At 40.0% G+C, this 22,150-nt stretch overlaps 1 protein-coding gene across 1 annotated transcript in view; it reads right to left on the bottom strand.

Moving 5' to 3' along the window:
* Positions 1 to 22,150, bottom strand: part of CATSPERB (cation channel sperm associated auxiliary subunit beta) — a gene marked incomplete at both ends in the record, with an annotated part of 113,702 nt that overhangs the window by 73,531 nt on the left and 18,021 nt on the right. The window contains 9 exon segments of the mRNA XM_080809753.1: positions 168 to 320; positions 1,637 to 1,789; positions 2,416 to 2,462; positions 2,719 to 2,785; positions 9,312 to 9,344; positions 10,519 to 10,637; positions 10,775 to 10,870; positions 17,074 to 17,223; positions 21,454 to 21,549. Coding sequence (XP_080665879.1) covers positions 168 to 320; positions 1,637 to 1,789; positions 2,416 to 2,462; positions 2,719 to 2,785; positions 9,312 to 9,344; positions 10,519 to 10,637; positions 10,775 to 10,870; positions 17,074 to 17,223; positions 21,454 to 21,549 — 914 coding nt within the window.

Below are 22,150 nucleotides of genomic sequence, written 5' to 3'. Positions count from 1 at the left end.
CTATCCACGTCACTAATTCCTCGCCCCTCATTCTCTCTTCATTGAGCTTTCTAAACCTCCCCAATCATCAGAGGGACTCCGTTCTTTGTCTGATGTATAACAACACAGCATAGAATAAGTGAATGATTTACACCTACACTAGAGCATGAAATTAAGTGTGTACATACCTGATTACCATAAGCATACAGAAAATGACTTCGTGGATGGAATACCATTCCAACAGGAGAAGAGAATGATGAAGGAAATATGAATTGTGGAAATTTTGGTCTTAATCCTGGTTTGTTATTTCTCAGGATGCTAACAGAAGCAGTGGTACTTTTCTAGAAGTAGAAAAGCAAACCATGAGCAAATGAGAAGAATATTACCATTAATATTATTAGACTATGTTACAATTTTTTTGTGTTTTTTGCTACTTGGATTTTGATTAAGATAGGGACACATCCATTAACAGAGCATAGAACTGAAAGGATTAGCAACAATCCGTATGTCTTTTTCGGCCTCCCCCTGCCTTATGTGTCCATTTTATAGATGTTGAACATAAAGTTCAGGACACTAAATAATTTGTCTAAGCTTCCATAATATATGGCATGAGAAGGTTTTATTATAGAACCGTTGCTGAACTCCAAAGACAGATTTCAATGCCCATGCTTATAACTGTGATGGCAAACTATCCTTTAAAAATGTGGATGCCTGGACTACATCCCAATTCTATTGGATCGTGATGTTGTAGGGGGTCAGAATATGTACCAAAGATATGCCACTATGGTAAAGAGATTATTATAAATTGAAGACACTTAAGATTCAACAGATGCGAAAAAAAGCCTTCCCTTCTCTGACTAAAAGCAGGAACTCACAAGAAATAAGGCCACCATTAATTCTTCTTCAGAACAGGTACACTCTCAGAGGGAGAATGCAACTAAAACTTACTCCAAATTATTCCTCCTGGGGAGTTTTATGGCCCTGAGGGAGATGGGAAAACTACTCATAACTGTATGAACAAACGTCACAAACTTTATTATCTCCTATTTGTTCCCCTGTTAATCCATTATCTTTCACTTGTTTTCCCTTAAGTGACTTTCTCACCTGTCCCCTTAAACTATTAAGATGATATATAGCCCCCAAATTTTAACCACCTTTTCAAACCTCTCCTCAATGATTTTCATCTACGTGTACATACACTGCACACATAAATCATTTTCTCTTCTCCCGTTAATCTGTCTTTTATCAGTTTAATTTGCAGAGTCCCCATCACTGAACATAAGAGGGTAGAGGAAAATTATTTTTTTCTCCCCTAAAATTATGAGTCTAAGGCTTGTTCCATTTTTTTGTTCGTTGAAACTATCTTATGGAACCTCAACTTTATGTAAACCAAGCTCAGCTTATATGCTCCTGGAGAATAAGCAAAGAAGAGTCACTATGCAAAGAGCACCCTATTTTCCACTTTCATCAAACTGAATGACCAGCAGAGGCAAGAAATCCCTAGAGTGCCTTCAACTATATTATTAACCATAAATAATTTTGCTGTAGCTACTTTTATCAACTTGTACTGCCACAGATAAAAAGACCTTGGAAATCAATGTTTGCTAAGATAAATTTTCATTGTTGTATTATCAAGAGCGATCACCTAATGACCCACCTGGCTGGAGAAGAGGTAGATCCCAGCACTATGCTCTTGGTCAACAAGAAATGTTAACACAGTTGAAGGTAAAGATTTCATTCCTTTCAAAATATGAGGTAAGCAAGGTAACCATTCATTAAATGGTTCTTTGGCATAAAAACAAGAGCTTGACTACAAAAAGAGAAAGGAAAGGTTAACGCCATTTAAAAAATGTAAGTTCTAATCTGTGTGATCTTAAGCAAAAAAACCAGCAAACTACTGTGTTGTCCTGACTGACCACAAATACTAGTGATAATTCTTCGATGTCTCTGCTTCTCTTCTGGGGATGGGAGTCCAGAAAATACTGCAAAGCATCTCTTCTCGGCATGGGTTGTTTTTCTAGAACTACTGCGTAGGTCCAGATTTAACATCACTAGGTAATCGCCATTAAACCCAAGTAGAGGCATAACTGGGTGCAAAGAGGGATGAAGTTTTTCAGCCTGAAGAAATGCCATCTTTTAGATGAATAATAATCCATGAAACAATTCAAGAAGTAAAATTTCTTAACTTTTAAAGTATTTAATACCAGGGGTGCCTGGGTGGCTCAGTTGGTTTAGTGTCTGCCTTTGGCTCAGGTCATGATCCAGCAGTCCTGGGATCAAGCTGTGTGTCCAGCCCCCTGCTCATCAGGGGAGTCTGCTTCTCCCTCTCCCTCTACCCCTGCCCCCAATTGTGTGTGCTTTCTTGTGCTCTCTCTCTCAGATAAAAATCTTTAAAAAAAAAAAAAAGGAAAACTAATAAAATATTTAATACCATACCTCACTTAGAGTCCTGTTTCTTTCAAAGGTGATAGTAACATAATCAACTATAAAATAGAAAGGTGCAGAAATTACAAGCAGTATCTATATTTCTAAATGTGTCATTAATTAAGTATATGCAAATACAGTTCTCTTGCACTTATAACGGAGCACGCCTATTGTCTGAGATTTAATTTTTACCATCAGTTTTAGGCCACTGACTTATATAAAGTAAGCCTACCTTTCTACTTTATCCTATTTTTATTTATATTATTTTATTTAGTCTTTATATGCCATCATGTTGAAAAAAAGGTCTCATTTTACCTTCAAAGTGTTCTCTGTTAGCAAAACATCTTTCATTATACCACAATTTTCCTTTGACATAGTCAACCTACATGAATAAGTGAAGAAATAAAAATGTCATTTAGGGAATAGGTAGACTTAAGATATAAAATTGAAAAACTTAATAAAAAATTCTAAACTGTCACAGTTTAGGAATGGGAGGCAAATAAAGGGAGAAAACTTGTACACCAGCAAAAGAAAAGGGGAGAGAGTGAGGGCAAGGGACAAGAACATGCATTTTGAACAACACATGTAAAAGGAATAAAAAAGAAAAGAAAACTTCACGTGAATCAGCCTTTGTTAGTGACAGACGCTGGGGTCAGTCAATATAAGACTAGTATTCTGGAGCTATCAGAAGCTGTCAGACAGTTATCACGGTCACGATGGGCCACCAGTTTATAGATTGTATATTGGATATGAATTACGTGTGAGGGTTTGAAGATGGCTTTGTTATAGGAAGAGTCTCATGTTCAAAGTATTGTTGAGACAAAAGGAAGACCTTGCATTTTTACAGACCAGCAAGAAAGTCTTTATAATCTGTGCATTAAAAGTCTTTTAAATAGATGTCCTAAAATAGATTGTGGTGATGGTTGCACAACTCTGTGATTGTACCAGAGCCACTGAATCGCACACTTTAAATGGGTGAATTTTATGTTACGTGAATTATATCTCCAATAAAACTGCCAAACAAAAAAAAAAGCACTTCAAAATGGAATGAACAACTTATTTCAATGGTGTAGTATCTTCAAGCTAAGCTGTTACATCAACTGTAGTCTAAATCTTTAGGTTTGCAGGATATCAGTTATAATATCTAGGCAATTGATCTAGAATTTTTATTGGACCTTGACTTATTCCTTTTCTTTCTCTTTAGAGCCCTTGCTTTTTTTTCGTACTTGGAAGCAAACTGGTAAAATTCCAGTGAACATCCTTGGGGATAATTTCAGCCGACCAGGTTGGTCTCATTCCAAGGAAGAACTTAGGATGCAGAGATTGGTCAGGAATGAACGCATGATCCAAGTCAGGTTAATGAGTGGGCCCAGACCTCCCAGGGCTCCCGGTAAAGACATAGCTCATTCTTATTGGGGCCACTAACCTGACTACATCAAAACCTGGTGCCTATTCTACTAATAACTGGAGAAAACTGACTGAGGATGAAGTTATTCTAGAGGAAAACAGACCCAAACGTGGAGAAGACAGAGTCCTACAGACATCTGTTAGGGACTCAGTCCAGTCATGTCTGGAAGCTGGATCCATCCCCACTTTGAATTTCCTACTTACATGAGCTAATAGCTTCCCCTTTGCTAAAATCAATTTTAGTTTTGTTTCTGTCATTTGCCTTCAGAAGGTCCTGACTAGCCATGTAGGGGTGAGGATCCAACTATTTTTCTAAGTTTGTATCACGAATCATGTGAAGGTTGTTCTTACATGATGTGACTTAATCACTTCACCTGACAGGTGGGTATTGTTATGCCCATTTTAAAATGAAGCAATTGAGGTCCAGAGGGTGCTAGAGCTGGTTCAAAGTTCACAGTGACGTGGCTAATAAGCCAGTGCAAAGTGCAGCTCCCGTCTGTCTTCATTTACTCATGCACTGATTCCACAAATATTTACTGAGACCCCCCCCCCCCATCTGGAAGTCGGCATGGGACCTTATCTGCATATGTGGCAGATGAGACTGGCCTTGACATGATACCTCATGTGTCGTGAGGCTGGTCAGTGGGCCACTCAGACAGAGGAGGGTGGTGAACGACAGGAATTAGTGTTGAGAGATTTGGAGACTGCACAGATGGGGCACCCTGGTGGTCAGGAAGGGATTCCTGAAGCATGAGGAGAAATTCTCCAACTGAAATTGAAAGGAGGAGGGAGGGCCTGCTGAGAAGATAAGACATCTTCTGTGATTGAGTCGAGGTGCCAGAAGGGTTGGTTCATCTCACGGAAGGCAAGTGTTTACTATGGCTGGTAAGGAGAGCTTACGGTAAGAGCAGACAGGACAAGGCTGAAGAAGGTAAGGAAGGCTCCGACTGGGAAGGCTTTTGTATGTCTCACAGAGTTTGAGTTTTATCCTTAAAGAACTGACCTGAAGTCCCTGCTGGGTCCACAGAACAGACTGGGGAGGCTAACAGATTTCGCCTCATGACAAGTTCCCAGTCTAGGGCCTTTGTACTTATTAGTTCTTTCTGGACGTGTTTTGTCGAAACCATTCCTAGAGGTCATTTGAGCTTCTGTTTAAAGCTCACCTCCTTGGGAGGCCTGCTAGAATCACCCTGTTTAAAATACTGTATTATCTCTGCTTCAGGCCCTATTTCTCTTCCCTGCTTTCATGTGGACAAGCCTGAATTACAACGACCCTGTCTGAAGTCCACCTCCTTCAATAGAGTTGTAGGCTTCAGGAGACTCGGGGATTTCACCTGTCTCATTCCACAGATAGAATCCCCCTTGTCGAAACAAATGTGGCGTACAGCAAGTCCTCAGCTACTATTTGTTAAATGAAGGAGTAAGTGAATGAACAAATCAAGTATGAGCTCCTTCAACTACCTGCCCAAATAGCCACATATATCCCATTCCTTCCATCTTTCCTTCAATCATTATAAAAAAGGTCTTACCTAAAGATAAATCCCTATACTTTTCAGAAAAAGTTACTTGATCCCTTTCCTCCCCTGCCACACTACTTTGCAACTTTTGGATTACGTGTTTTCCTCCCCTCTCATCACTAACAAAATCCACTGAGTTTTGCTGAAATATTTTAGCTCGAGAAGATTTATTATAATATCCTTGCGAATAGTAAAAACCTCTCTGAAGGACAACTTGCGTAAGTACTTATTCCTTGTGTAAGTATTTACTAACTGATCTGATGATCCAAGTTCCAGAAATGTATTGTACCCATGTACTTGGACTACAAACCTACCATGTAGAAAATTGTTAATGGCAACATTGTTTGTAACAACAAAAGATGAGGAAACTACCCAAGCATCCATCAGTATGGAACAGGTTAAGTCAACTCTGGGAAGTCCACAAAATGTAATACTCAGAGCTATAAAGAAAGAAGGGGGGAAAAGGCCATTCTTCATATACTAATATGGAATATTCCCCCTGATATATTGCTAAATGAAAACAACAGGTAAGTATATATTTAGAATATAGTATAAAAAAGAGGACAATTTATATTCATAATTATTTGAATTTACATTTAAAAATCACTGAAAAGATAAAAGATGGTGGGGATGAGGAGAAGCAGGGTGAATACAGACAAAGGAGCAAGTGAGACTTCTCAATGTGGATCTTCATATAACCTTTTTGGTTTTTAACTATGGGGAATGTAATGCTATTTGAAAATAATAATTTTTAGACATTGAAAATTCTAATTTCCCTTGCAACATGTTCTCTCTGTTTTAAGATCTTGGTCTAGCACTTCACTTTGATCCATATAGATGGAAAACATGTGTATTAGATAAAATGAGAGAAACCATTGTTTGCTTGTTTCTTTATCTCCCCAATATCTGTGCTCATTGTTTTATTTTGTTAAAGTTCTTTCTTGAGTATATTCCTTAGCCAGGATAACTGGGTGATGTATTCTCCAAATTCTTTCTCAATCTGAAAGATGAATGAATAATCTCTTGGCTGGTAATAGGATTTTTGGACTTTGGTCCTTTTGTCTTGATAGTCTGTAGATCTGGGTTTTACTATTTTCCAGCTTCTACTGTTGTATTAACCTAATACCTGTGACGAATATTTGCTTTTGTTCTTTCTGTTTGGAAACTTGTAATATTTTCCCCTTCAACTTCAAATTCAGATGCATACATGTTTTTCAATTCTTCCAGGATTTAGTGGGCTTTTTCAATAGGTAGCCTTGGGTCTTTTTTAATTTCAGTGTAATCTTCTATTATTTGTGTTAATATTGCCTGTCTCCTATCCGTTCCTTTTTTATTCCTTCCAAAAATTCTCTCGTCTCTTAGACCTGGATTATCCTCAAAGACTTATCTGTGCCTCAGTGATTTTTACTCATCTTCCCTAGATGAGAAGTTTCTTCCTCCTCATCTGCTATGCCACTTCTTTGCATCTAAACAGTGGCTCTTCTATCATTCAATTTATACCATTTTTAATTGCAATTTGTGGTATTTAGTCCCAGAAAGTATTTTTTTTAAGATTTATTTATTATTTATTTGACAGAGAGAGAGATCACAAGTAGGCAGAGAGGCAAGCAGAGAGAGAGGAAGGGAAGCAGGCTCACTGCCAAGCAGAGAGCCCGATGCGGGGCTCGATCCCAGGACCCTGGGATCCTGACCTGAGCTGAAGGCAGAGGCTTTAACCCACTGAGCCACCCAGGCGCCCCCCAGAAAGTATTTTTATGTGGCACTTGAAACCCTAAGCTAAAAAATGTTAGAGGTCTTTTTTTCTTGCTACTATCTCAGTGCTACTATCTCAGTACTATCCCAGGAACCAGTAAGAGGTGTTAATTGGCTCATTGTTAAAGGAGTGGATTAAGTTCTGTTGTTCTTGTTCTGTTGCTGTCTGTTGTCTTCTCCATCAGCAACTTCCATGTATGTTCTGATTCTAAAGATCTTATGCTCTCAGAATGCTGGGCTGGCTTAGACGTATTTTCAAGGGAATGCTCAGGTCTGGTTTGGGGAGCACCTCAGAATGTGGTGATATTGGAGTGACAGAAGGCCAAGAGGTCTCTCCAGCTCTGGGCTGCCATTCCTCCCTCACCTCAGAACCAGAAAGAGGCTTCCTCCTTTTGGTCTCCTCCAACTTGCTCACCTCAGATGCAGGGAGATTACACCCTTCCCACTGGGCTTCTCTCCAGAAGACCAGCCACTCTCTCAAGGTTGACAGAAAACTTCTCTGGGGGGGTTCCCAGAGCTCTGCAAGCCAAGCTCTTTCCAGGAGCCTCACCTTGTAGTCCTCCACCTGCATGTCTTTGTGGCCAAATGTCTTGTTCTCACATGACCCATGAGAGGAAAGACGTGCCAGGTTTCCTCACTGGGGTTCCTCATCCCCAGCACCCTTGACTTAACAGGCAGGTGGACAGGAAATGGAAGTTAGTGGGAGCTGAGGGGTAAGGAACAAAGCTGAGGTTATAGTCTCCTTTGTTTCCTTATCATTTTTTGTGTGATTTAGTTTTAGCCGATACGTTTGGATTGTTTTCTAATGTCTTACTTTATAGTTGGTTTTCCATTCTTTTACCTTAACATCTGTTTTCCTCCTTTCTTGTTTTTTTATGGGAACCAATGGATTATCCTTTAATCCTTTTTTCCTTCCTCTGGTGGGTTGGAAGCTTTAGATTATATGTCTTTTTCTTTTATGGTGATTATCCTTTAAACTCATTTGTGTGGAACTATACATTTTCTATCAAATTCTAAAATTATTCTCCATATTGACTCTCCTACAAAACAAGGATCTTAAAATGGGCTGGTGATTCACTGAAAATTATCTCCAGTCCTTGTATTATCTGGAGTTTTGGTTCCGCCCAAGTACGAAACACAAAATTTATAACTGTTACTTTTTACACCAATTCCATTCTTTGAACAAATATTTACTAAATGCCTACCTTGTGCCAGCACCATGCTAGACACAGATGCCAGAGAGGAGATCATGGCCCCGGTGCCTGCCTCTGTTCGGGTTGAGGGCTCACATTCTAGCTCTGTCACTATTTCTGGCATCCCGTTTCTTCATGGGGGTCTCTGGGTGGTGAGCTCTCCTAATGTCTTATCTGTACAAATTTCCTTTCTTCACCCTCATTCTTGAATGATAGAGTTGAGCTAGGTTTGGGGTTCTATTTTGATAGGTGCTTCCCCTGTTCTTTGTAATGTACATCAGTTTTGACTGTCTGCTGTCCCTGGTTCTCTGCTTCACATTTCCTCCAACTAGTATGGCAAGAAGTTAATCCCATTTGCGTCCTAAGACATAAGTGCTCCTTCCTTCTAGATGGTTTGAATAAGCGTGTGTGTGCCCACCTGGGTGTGTGCCCACAGGCCCGTATGAGGATGGAAGGGGGAAGGGACACAGCAAAAGCCCACGAATAATCATAATTTTGTAGTGGTTTCCAAACTGAAGCATGCTTATGTGTTGATGGGAATGACCTCGTTGAAATACAAAACTTGACTTTGGAATAGAGAGGAAAGAAGAAAAAGAAAAAAAAAAAAACTGATGGAACCCTAACCCCACACCCCAAGGCCAGAAGCAGAACTGTGGCTAGCCTTTTTCCAGATAGGCAGAGGCCCACATGGGGGTAGATGGATTGGGGAGAAAAGTGTTAGCCAAATCTCAGCCCTGACTTTCTTTCCAACTGGGCACCATTGTGCAGAATACACCTCAACCACTCTCAGAGTCCCGGACAGAGCACACAAAGAAAAGGTGGGGGAGACCTCTGAATAGGGAGAGGCACTTCTTCCTTCGAAACAGAAAGGGAGATCATTGCTTAATGTTTGCTGGAAACATGTTCAAGTTCAAACTGTAAATAAGATCATAGTAACAGGAACAATCTATGTTGTGGATTCTTGTCCTGTCCCTCATCTCTCAGGTCATGGAGGAAACACCTAGGTTTTCACCAACCCTTGGGAATTAAAGCTTCTTACCCTTTCGAAACCACAAAAGTCTGCTCTGGAAAACTACAAGAAAAAAAAAAACCACTTCAGTGTTGCTTGCATATCAGAAGGCAAAACAAAGCACAGCAATTTGAGTTATATTAAAGGGAAATGATGCTTTCTGTATCCCAGCAGTTAGGAGCATCACACACTAAAACCAGCCTCTAACTCAGTTTAAATAATATGCTGGAGATGTCAACTTTGGTCTTTGCTTTGTTTCACCATTGTATTAATTTATTTGTGCTTGAACTTAATTTCAGAAAGGATCCCAGACTCTTTTAAAAATCATATAATGAGAGGCACCTGGGTGGCTGTCTGTTGAGCATCCGACTCTTGGTTTCAACTCAGGTCATAACCTCAGGGTTGTGGGATCCAGCCCTTTGTCAGGCTTCCTGCTCTGTGGGGAGTCTGCTTGAGATTCTCTCTCTCCCTCTCCCTTAACCCCTCCCCCTTCTCTTTCTAAAATAATTAAATCTTATTAAAAAAAGAATATCATGATATGCATAGTATATATCCTCACCAAAATGCATATTCCCCTTTTTTCAAACCCCAAATTAACTTTTTTTAAAAAAAGATTTTGTTTATTTATTTGACAGAGATCACAAGTAGGCAGAGAGGCAGGCAGAGAGAGAGAGAGGAGGAAGCAGGCTCCCCGCTGAGCAGAGAGCCCGATGTGGGGCTCGATCCCAGAACCCCGGGATCATGACTCGAGACAAAGGCAGAGGCTTTAACCTACTGAGCCACTCAGGTGCCCCCAAAATTAACTTTTTAATTTATGTTAATTTATAATATTATAATTGTATAATTATTGTATAATCGTATAATTGTATAATTATATAATAATTATATAATTATATAATTGTATAATATATAATTATATGTATATAATTATAATGTAAGTTACCATAAAGTATTTGGGGAACATATATAACTCTAAAATAGATATAATATCTTCTACATGTACATATTTCAAACTTACTATAAATTTGTATAGCAATAAAACTAGCACCATTTTCAAAGGATATATTCAATACACTAGAAGGCAAAGGAAAAAGTCACTTCCATTTTTTACATGGAAAAAGCATTTAAATTCTAAGATACACCACACAGAGCTCAAGTATCAAGAATCTCCACTTTTTGTTTCAGAAAATATGTAAAATATGTAAATTCAGAAAATATGTAAACACAATTCACATACCGTTAAGATAGAGGATGATGGATAACGGAGATCTCCACTTACAAAACAACCCAGAGAGGTGAGGATAACTAAAAAGTGATTTGTTAAAACCATATCCACCACTGAAAGTTCTGTGTGTTCTAAGGGAAGAAATCATACCGGGGGTTAAAAAGTAAGGAAAAGGTGAGCTCCCCGGCAAAGCAAAGACATTTCATCAATATTGATCAAGTGCTGATATACATGGGATAGGTGAAGAAAGTACAGTTAGAGGAATTACCTTCTCCAATTTGGGAATAGATCGTGTCTGTCAGGTTAAACCACAAGATATTGTCATAATCCCAAAACCCAGAAGAACTGAGGCCTATGTAAATTCCTAAAATGAGAAGAAAGGAAGGTTAAGTCTAGACAACTTTACAAAGCAAATAACCCACTCCCATGGTGCTCTGTCTCCTGGGGCCAGGGTCCTCATCTGACCCACCTTCCAAACAGTTCTCTGTCCCACCTCAACTCCCCTCCCCTCAACTGCGATCTCATTTCCCAAGCAATGGAAAGATGAAGTGACTTCAGGTTAACATAGAAGTTTAGCCAACCATCTGAATTAAATTTTAAGGATTCTGTTTTATATTGAAGGGGATCTGAATATGCCACCCCAAATATGCCACTCTGGCTTAAGGATTACTTGGAGCTGAAAGCAAATGAGAATCAACAGACTCAAGAAGCATTCTCCACCATCTCCTTACCTGCCTAAAAGCAGAGCATAATTTTCCCTTTGGGAAATGTGCCTCCCCACCCCTGTACCAGGAAGAGAAGAGCACTCTTATCACCAGAGATGGGAGGGACATCAGCACTGAGACAAGTCTGCATAAACAGACTTTACTAGAATAGCTCTTCTCTTTCACTATTCTGGCCATATATTTCCTAGTCACTTCCCCATAATTTATCATCCCATGAAGCCCAAACTTCTTTCTTTTCTTAAAATGGTATCTATGCCCCCAAGTTTAACCACCAATTTTCACTTCTATTCAGTTAACTCCCATGAACGTAAATAATAATAAAAATTGTGTGCTTTTTTCCCCCTGCTAATCTGCCTTTGTTAATTTATTTTTTTTAAAGATTTTATTTATTTATTTGACAGACAGAGATCACAACTAGGCAGAGAGGCAGGCAGAGAGAGAGGAGGAAGCAGGCTCCCTGCCGAGCAGAGAGCCCGATGCGGGGCTCAATCCCAGGACCCTAGAACCATGACCTGAGCTGAAGGCAGAGGCTTTAACCCACTGAGCCATCCAGGTGCCCCACCTTTGTTAATTTAATTCACAGACCTCATTCACAGAACATAAGAGAGTAGTAGAAGAGTTTTTTCCCTTTTCTGATGGTATTTTTGTAAGCATAAATACATTCCTATTTCGGAAACACAATCTTATTAATACTTTAAAAACTCCAAGAAGAAACTTAAAATTCCAAGAGGAAGAAACTTTCTTTGATTTACTTTAATATTTGTGATTTAAAAAACAGAAAAAATATTTGCTAATGCCTCATGAGAACCTTGTAAAAGAAGACGGAACCCACTGCATATACCTTGATCTCGCCTTTCTTTGGCCATGGGTAGGAATGTTGAGAGTCTTTCATTTTAAATATAGAATATTAACCTGAAGTCTAGTCAACTGGCATTAACTATTGAGGGCAGTGGGGGAGCCTACGAACAGTTGATAATCTAATACATATCTTCTGTTTCCCAAATATGAATGTAGGACCACTCATATCTTGAAGCTGTTTTCCGTGTAGACAAAGACATAGCTAGAAGTGTTGTTATCATTTACTTTTTCCAGGAAGAGGAAAGCTAATGACAAATGTTGTCTTTCTAAGCACTAAGTCTCGTTCCACAGGTAACACTGTCCTGTAGTCTAAGTAGGAATGACTACCAGTGTCCTCTATGATATCACATGACCAGACCCCTGCAAAGTTTAGAAATATTTAATAGAGAAGTAAGCAGTGCAATAAATGCCTTATCTTGGTTAATGCTTTTAGACTCAAGTAATAAGCCACTCTGTATAGTGAATGACCATCAGGATTACAGAAGCTGATGTAGACCATTGTGAAGAGTTTGGATTTTATTCTAATGGCCAAAGGGAAGCCACTGGGTGTTTGATGCAGGGAAGTGACATGATTTAGTTTACCCTTAAGGAGATCACCCTAGTGATGGGTGTATACATACACCCTAGCTGTATGGAAAGTGGGTTATACAGTGGCAAGAATAGAAATAGGGATACCATTTAAGAAGTCATGAATTAGTTTCGTGGAAAACCCAGGTTGATTTAAGATTTCAACAGTGGGGAGAAGTGGTCATGCCGGGGATACACACTGGGTACAGCACCATCCTGGAATGTTGTGAAAGGAAGAGTGGGAATGGGTTCTAGATTTCAGTTTTGAATAAGGGGATATAACTGGGATAAGGAATACTGGAGAGGAATAGATTTCAGAGGAAGGTGAATCAAGAGTTCTGTACTGGACTTTCTGTATTTGAGATGCTCATTATACATCAAGAGGAAATGTAAAATAGATAATTGAATAGAGGAGTTCTGTCTCCAAGGAGCAGTTAGCACCAGAAAGAGAGATTTGGGAATCATGGACCTGGAGATGGCATTTCTACCGAAGGACTGAGTTAAGTTTCTCAGAGAGAGGCGTAATTCCATAAGGAAGGAGGGTCCAGGACAAAGTCCCGAGTTCAACAACACTTGGGGGGGCCACACCAACCAGAAGCCCATCTAGAAAACTAAGGAGTGACTCGTGTGGTGGAATAAAATCAAAGGTGGTATCGAGAAAGCCAAGAGAACAATGTATTTTGAGGAAACAGTGGTCAACTGTAAGAACAGCTGCTGGGAAAGAAAGTAGAATGAAGAATGAGAACTGACTGCTGGGGGTGCCTGGGGGGCAGAGTCTGTTAAGTGTCAGGACTCTTGATTTTGGCTCAGGTCATGATTTCAGGGTGATGAGATCAACCCCTGTGGGCAGGTTCTGCCCGGTGAGGAGTTGGCTTCCTCCTTCTCCCTCTTTCTCTGCCCCTCCCCCAGCTTGCAGGTGTGCCCTCTCTGTCTCTCTCTCAAATAAATAAATAAATCTTAAAAAAAAAAAAAAGAATTCACTGCTGGAACTGACCACAAGGAGATCACGGGTGATCCTGGGAAGGAACGTTTCAGAAGAGCACCGAGAAACAAACACTGATCTGTACTGGTATGAAGACAAAGTGCGGAGGTGGGAAACGTGGCACCATCTACAAAAGGTTCTTTGCACAAATTTTGCTTTGAAGGAGAACAGAGAGATGCTTAGGATGGGAGATGTTAGGGTTTGTTTGTATGCTAATGGACCCAATCCAGGAAGGAGGGAGAGCAGGTGATGCAGAGGAAAAGGTGACATTTGCCGCATAGATGTGAGTGCTTCAGATGGCTGCCGGGAGTGGGGTCCAGAAGAACAGGGTGGGGGGTGACTCTGCCAGCAGCAGACACTTCTCACGAGGCAATGGGCGAGAAGGCAAAGTGTGCAAGTATGAATGCAAGTAGAGTGTCAGGTTTGCAGGGGCAACAATGGAGTTCCATGGGATCCGTCATGGTTCTCTACGTGAACTATGAGATAAAGTCACAGCTGAGAGCAAAATGGAGAAGAAGATGATGCAGAGGGTTGGAGGAGTGGGAAGAGTTGTGAGAGAAGGTCATTTTGCAGAGTTGGAAAATAAATATACCACAGAAAAGAGACAGGATTTCTGGGTGGTGCTGAGTGCCCTCTTGAGATGTGTGATCGTGAACTGACCGAGAGACCAGTCAGTAGAACATCAGAGTTGGGTCTGCATGGGGACAGAAGACAGAGCAGGGCAGGGGAGTTACAGAAGTGTGGATAAGTGTGGGCTATGCAACCTACGGAAGGTAGAGAGAAAGGGTGTTGAGAAGTGGGGAAAGTCTCCGTGAGATCGAAGCAGTGCTGGAGTAGGACTAGGAGAGATGGAATGGGGAGGTCGTGGACAGGGTGAGATGCTCATGGCGGAGATTCTGCAGATAACAACGTTACTGGAGACAATGAGGTCCAGAACTTGGGCCGAGAAGGTGGGGGAAGATCACTGGAGAAGAGGAGGCCTTGAAGCCAAGCACTGCACGGGATGGTGAAGTCACTGAAAATAGTGACAAAAATAGCACGGTGAGGAGGGCAGGGGTCCAGAGGCTGAAGTCATCCATGAGGGAGTGTGAGGAACAGGAAGGTCAGCGAGGGCTGCAGCCAGGAGGAGTTGCAGGGAGGGAAAGTCCAAGCTCCAAGGAACTGGAAGCTTTGAAGGGAAGACAGAGCAAACACAGAGAAGCCATCCCAAAGAGCAAGGATGATGACCCCACCCCTGGGCATGAGACATGCAAAGGCATGTGAGAGGGTATGTTACTAGGACCGGCCAGGTGACCCTCTAGGGCAGCAAACTGAAGGGGCCATTCAGAGAAAAGATGAGCCATATGGGGGAGATTGCTGCTGACAGCCCACAAATGCCAAGAATGGCTCTGGGTAGATGGAAAGGGACAGAAGTTTGGGTCAAATTAAGTCCAGAACTGTGTGTGGGATAGGAACCATAAGTGACCTAGGAAGCTAAGGTTTCTGGGGGTGACAGACAAAAAGGGGATGAGAGGCAGGGCAGAAGCACTGGGAGTGTCACAGAGGAGGAAGGTGGATAGCAAGTCCAGACGGGAACCCATGGGGCTCCCAGAGACCTGTTCCCGCAATTAACCTCATGAAGGCTGGGGACAGGGAGCTGTGGCTGGGTGTGTGGGATGGGGGAGGTGAGTGGGTGGGTGGGGTGGGGCAGGGACAGACAAGGGCCCCACAAAGGAACTGCAAATTTAGGAAGTAGCAGCTCAGATCCTAGGGGAACTTCTTTTTTGCTGCAGTAGAGTGGAAGGCAGCTGGGGGTGGGGGGTGCGGGGGAGTTGCTAAAGCTATTTCTTTTCTCGAGAGGTTGAGTGAGATCCCAAGGAGTGAAGGGGGCTCTCTCTCTCCTGTGACTCTCCGTTACATGACAGAATGGAACAGGAGAGCTGAGAATCACTCCTCTCCTGTGGCTCAGGGAAGTAAGGCAGGTTTGGAGAGAGAGAAGGAGGGGGTCCTAGCATGGCAGCCACAAAAGTCAGAAAGTCAGAATAGGAGCTGAGTTTCCATTTGGTTGACACAGAGGAGGAAGAGACGCAATTTCCAACTAAACCAATTCAGCACAAGCAGGCTCGAAAAACTAGAGAACACAAAGCCACTAAGCCATTAGGAATTCAAACACATTTCGGCCAAGGGGGTGTGTCTACTCCGTATCAAAGCACACTGTTTGAATCTGTTACTTTATAATAAGTCATGGTAGGGCAAGTTTTTGTTCTTCTTTAAAATTATGTTATTCACATTATTTCTATCTCCCATATGTATTTTGGGATTGGTTTGTCAATTTCCACACACGCCAAAAAAACTGCTGTAATTTTTCTTGGAATTGTATTGAACCAACTGATAAATCTGGAGAGAATTAACAACTTCACAATAGTAGAAGTTCCCATTCACGCACATAAAATATCTTATTTATTTTAGTCTTTTTTTATGACCTTTGTTGAAGTTTCATAGTATCTGTCCAACAGGCCTTAAAACTCTTCTGTTTCTTTGTTTATTTCTAGGTATATTTTGGGGTTTGTTACTTTCTGAATGGGATTTTTAAAAATTATAATCTTTAGTCTTTGGTGGAATGGTTTTTATATGTTGTTATTTCATTTCTCAGTTTTGTAGTACCCATATTCTGATTGCTTGGCTACTGATTCTTTTGGATTTTTGGATACACATATTACATAAGAGTAATGAAATTTTGTTTCTCATCTTTTAGTTCTTTTATTTCCCTTCTCATTTACTGGGCTGGGGACTCAAATGTCACCAATGACCAAGGAAAAATAACTACTAATACATTAGCTGTTGAAATGCATAAAGATGCTATTAAAGGGCACCTGGGTGGCTCAGTCATTAAGCATCTGCCTTCGGCTCAGGTCATGATCCCAGGGTCCTGGGATGGAGTCCTGCACTGGGATCCCTGCTCAGTGGGGAGCCTGCTTCTCCCTCTGCCTGCTGCTCCCCCTGCTTGAGCTCTCTCTGTCTGTCTCACTCAAATGCATAAATAAAATCTTTTTTAAAAAGATGCTATTAAATACTACAGTGTTAATCCAAAAACACATACATAATAAATAAAATAATGTTATGATATGATGCCTTAGAACATGGTACCTATTTACACATGGCAGGAATAGCAGATAGATTAGAAAGGCAATGAATAATCCCTGAGAGGAAGTAACGTATTCAGAGGTGGCAGGGGATACGTGAAATTCGGAGAGACACTACAGTCACTATGGACATAGTCAAAAGTCACACCTGCAAGTAGACAAGGGGAAGTAATGAAGAGTAAAGTCGAAGGTACATTTAAGAAACACTTTTACTCCCTTATGTCTATGCATCTAATGTGCTCTGCCAGTGAAACATCACTGTTACAAAGTATGAGACTCCACATCCAACTTCCAGCAAAGCCCGGGAACTTACCATTGTACGTTGTATTCAGAATGAAGCCAAGTAACGCTACATCATTGGCGCAGGGACACTTGGCCACTTTGAGGTCTACCACATGTGGATAGACTTCGGCGATATCTTTTTTTGTCATTACAGTCCCAAGATCCCACTGAAGAATAGGTTCTGTAGAAGTCAAATTTAGGTGTTTAAAATGTGGCTGCAGCCTTGGGGTACGTTACTGCTATCCTTTCAGAGTTTTTTGTTTTGTTTTTCCAAGTTTTTATTTATATTCCTGTTAGTTAATACAGAGTGTAACATAGAGTGTCATATTCGTTTCAGGTATAGAATATAGTGATTTAACACTTCCGTACACCACCCAGTGCTCTTATCACAAGTGCCCTCCTTTAAGGGTTTTAAAAGTACTATAAAAGGGCCTGTCACTGTCCCCCCAAATGGGTATATTACCTCACCCTTCATCAGTTAAGAAATAGGTTGATTCTTATTTTCCAGAGTAGAAGGAATGAGGTCTACCTGCCCTTGATGGGGGCCCAGCATAGTCACTACTGCAGAAAAGCATGTGGGACGGGAGACACTGCTTTGACCATCTTTGGAAAGTACAACTGGCTTCAGGATCTATCCCTAGAAATGGAATTGTGGGATCACAGGACATTTATAATTTAGAGAACAACTTCTGCTTCAAAAGCCCACACAACACATTCACTTGTCCTCCCATTCCAATGAAATGGCAGCAGATAGAGAATAATCAGAATAAATCCAGAACACCAGGAGAGGACAAGGAGAGGTATCATCAGTGGCTGAGACACAGAGAAGGACTTCTGGAAGAGACACAGAAGTTGGGCTGGGATTACAATGGAAAATCAGTCAGAGAGGGACGCATTCTACCCTTCAACCTAGCAATCTATTCTTGGATATGCATGCAAAGGGTTGGAGCTGGATGACGTTAAATTTTAATGACAAGAAAATGGGAGGATTTTTTTTTTTCTTCTGAAAAAAAAAAATGAGAAAGGGGAGTTAAAAAGGCAAGCCAGGGCAATTTGATAAAATACTGCTGTCTGAGTTTCAAAAATAGCCAAAGCACTTTTGAAAAGAGATATCTAATAATCAATTCTTTAGCTGTTTATATTTCTACAATGTAAATCTTCACCATCTCCCCCAGATCTGCTACAAAATCCCAGAACTTTAAGTGATGTATTTTTCACAGTTGACACAGTATAACTTAGAATGGAAAGAAATACAATTTATAACCAAACTAATTTACTCTGAAATTCAGAGACATTTGGACTGCCTCTCCAGGGTGTAGCATGTCTATGCAGGCAATTAATAACCATATCTTAGAGGACAGGGAGATTGGACTATGTATCTGGAGCATGATTGCATTGAATTGAAAACACATTTGGGGGCACATGGGCGATTCAGTCAGTTAAACATCTGCCTTCGGCTCAGGTCATGGTCCCAGGGTCCTGGGATCGAGCCCCACGTCGGGCTCCCTGTTCAGTGGGAAGTCTGCTTCCCCCTCTCCCACTCCCCCTGCTTGTGTTCCCTCTTTCACTGTCAAATAATACATAAAATCTTAAAAACAAACAAACAAACAGATACATTTTTACTTATGTACATGCTCCTCAAAGTCAGATACTGTATTTTAAATGCTTTAGAATGAGAGAGTGATTAAAAGTCTTGACTATCACTGAGAAGCCAAGAAGGGGACAGAAAAGTGACCCGTATGAGAGGGGATGAGTGGCTAGAATTAGGAGCAGTTGTTGTGGAGTGGTCTAAGACATGGATTAGAGATTAGGAAGTAGGGCAATATTTTTAAACATCTCTTTTGAGTCAGTAGTGAAGAAAAGAGTTCCCACTATAACCTTAACTTTCACCCTTAATTGCCACTTCTCAATGCTTTCTTCCCCATGTCAGCATTTCAGGAAATGAGACCATCATCCACTTAATTGCTCAGTAAGAAATCTAGGATTCGTCCTGATGCTTCTGTCTCTCTCACCCCCAGTCCACCAGGAAGCCCTACCAGCTCTTCTTCCAAAACATATTCTGAAGACTAACTCCTCAAAATCTCCACCGCTAACCCCCAGTCCACATCCTCTGCGTCACCTCCCAAGGGGACCAGTGCAACAACTGCTAACCAATCTTTTTTTTTTCCCCATTCTTGCCATCCTTCTCCAAGGGTCCATTCTCTGCACAGCAGCCAAAGTGGTCCACTTAGAAAGCACAAATCCAAATTTGTCACTCTCTTGCTTAAAACACTTTTCATTATAATGAAAATAAAGCCCACACTTCTTACCACGCTCCCTGCCAGCTTCTCCAGACTTACTCTAGGCCACTCTGTCTACCACTTACTATGCTTCTACATTACCAGGCTTCTTTCAGTTGCTCAAACAAATGAATCTCACTTCTGCATCTGGAACTTTTAACAACTTGCGAAACTCTTTGCTACCGCCATACCTCCGTTCATTCTAAGTAAGTGTACACCAAAATCTAAATGCAGTATATAATATTCTGGGTACATGTCAATATATAAATGACTCACACTTCAATTTTTTATTAAAAACTGAAATAATTATAAGTTGTTACTTTAGTCCTTAAACGTAGCTAGCCCAAAACTTCAAAATAGCAGCCTCAAAAAGCTTGCAATGGCTATTGAATAAATGACTATTTTTTCAAAATTTGGACACAATGACAAAATAAGAAAGTACAACGTTTTGTCATTTTTGTTGCAGATATTTTAATTTTGGTTAAAGAAGTAAAACACTGCAGATATGACTGAAGATATCTCTGTTCCCTTCATGGCCCCATTCCCAAATCCTCTCCAAATGCAACCATCATGACATGGTTGCACCTATTTCTAATCTACATTTTAAAAAAACATTTTATTTATTTATTTGACAGAGAGAGATCACAAGTAGGCAGAGAGGCAGGCAGAGAGAGAGGGGGAAGCAGGCTCCCTGCCAGAGCAAAGAGCCCAATTCGGGGCTCGATCCTAGGACTCTGAGATCATGATCTGAGCCGAAGGCAGAGGCTCAACCCACTGAGCCACCCAGGTGCCCCTCTAATCCACATTTTTATATTTTTTATATATATATATATTATATTTATATAAATTATATATATATAATTTATATAAAATTATATATATTTTTTATATTTTTATATATATTTTATATATAATCCACAATATTTCTGTACCCATGAATAGTATAAAGAATTGCTTTATGTGTTTTCTGAATTTTAAGTAAATGTTCTTCTTTTCTGAAACTTGACTTTTCTGTCAATGCTTTGATTTCTGTTCCTGATGATATATGTGGTCTATTTCCTTCATTTTAACAGAATACACTACAGACATTTGTCTTTCCCCTACTGATAGACATTTCTGCTGCTTCTCCTTTCTCCTATTACAAATAATCCTGCAAAAATAGATGCACAGGTGTCTCTTGGCACACAGGCAGCCTTTTCTCTAAAGCAGTTCTTAATCCTCTGTACATCAGAATCACCTGTGGGGATATTTTTCCCTTTTTAATGACAGATTCCTAGCTCTGCTTGTAGAGGTCTGATTTTAATTGGCACATGGTTGGGTGGAGATATTATTACTTTTCTTAAAGCTACCCAGGAAATTCTTTCCATAAAATGTAATATTTCTTTATCTTTACTCTGCATGCTACACAGCATCAAATCAAAGTGGGAGTAAAAGAGTAAAAGTAAAAAGGACCTGAAACTTACATTACACCATATGTTAACGAATTGGAATTTAAAGAAAAACTTTTCTCAAAAATGAAGGTGAGGAGAGTAAAGAAAAATACAAAGTCCAGGAATGAGGACTTTAAAAATTTTTATATTATAGTGCTACAGACGATCCAAAAGTTGGACTATAAACCAGACAATTGGAAAAGAGAGGTCTAGACAGTCATATCACTCAGTATTCATAACTCTAAAGCAACCAATTTTTCATGGAAAAAATGTAAATGTTCTAACAAAGAATGAGCAAGAATTTTTGCTGATAGTCATTATAAAGGAGACTGTAATCCAATGAACAGTATCTTTTATAATATTTTCTAAATCAATATTATAAGTATTTTACAGTATTTCTAAAGATTTTCTATAATATGTCTTTTATGATATTTTCTATAATAGATGCAAAAACTAATTTATAACGCCACTGTTTTTTATGATCCCAACATGGTTATAGAAAAAGATGTATTTCCGTATTTCGCTAGTACCCTTTGCAGACCCCTATTAACAATTAACCACATGTATTTAATTCTTTGTCATTCCTTGAGGGTAATGTTCAACTCTCTCTCTCTCTCAGACTTAGTCTGGTATACAGTAGGGTACAAGGTTTGTTGGAAGAATACTATGAATTCCATTTTACTTTTATCTGTTGGTATTTACCTCGGACATTATCCAATAGTGTTCCTTCAGTCGTATAAATATTTAATCCATGTTGTAAAGTGATCCTTACTAACCATTCTTCCACAGCTGCAATATCTGAAAACAAAAGACAAATAATCAGCCATTTTTTTTATATACCAAGTTGGTGAAATTTAAGGCTACGTAAACGTGACCAGCATCATTACTCTTCATTTCACAATCACTTTGACTGCATTTATATATAAGGTTTCTCATGTTTTTCCTACAGACAATTTGATGGTAAAATAAACAAAAGAATTATGAAGTGGTTTTACTACCACAACATAAATCCAGATACTATTTAATTTAATTTAATTATTTATGTTTTTGTTTTTTTACATGGGGCTTGAACTCATGACCCTGAGATTAAGACCTGAGCTGAGACTGAGAGTTGCCCACTTAACTGCCTGAGCCACCCAGGCGCCCCTGTATAATAATATTTTAGGTCATAATTTTTCTCCAAGAGCTGTTATGGCTTAAAAAGCAAGTAATGACACTTCATGTGAAGTGGTATACTACTATTGTAAAGTAGACCATGATTAATTAAAATATATAGTGTAACTCCTAGGGCCAACACTAAAAAAAATTTAAGGTATAATTAATAAGCCAATAGTGGAGATAAGAAGGGATAAAACATAATTAATATGAATGAAAACAGAGAAAGAAAAGTAGAGAAGAG

Source organism: Martes martes (genome assembly GCF_963455335.1).
Source record: "Martes martes genome assembly, chromosome: 7".
In the NCBI taxonomy this organism is placed as follows: Eukaryota; Metazoa; Chordata; class Mammalia; order Carnivora; family Mustelidae; genus Martes; species Martes martes.
Note: the sequence above shows the minus strand (reverse complement) of the source record. Positions and strands in the feature narration are given on the sequence as shown.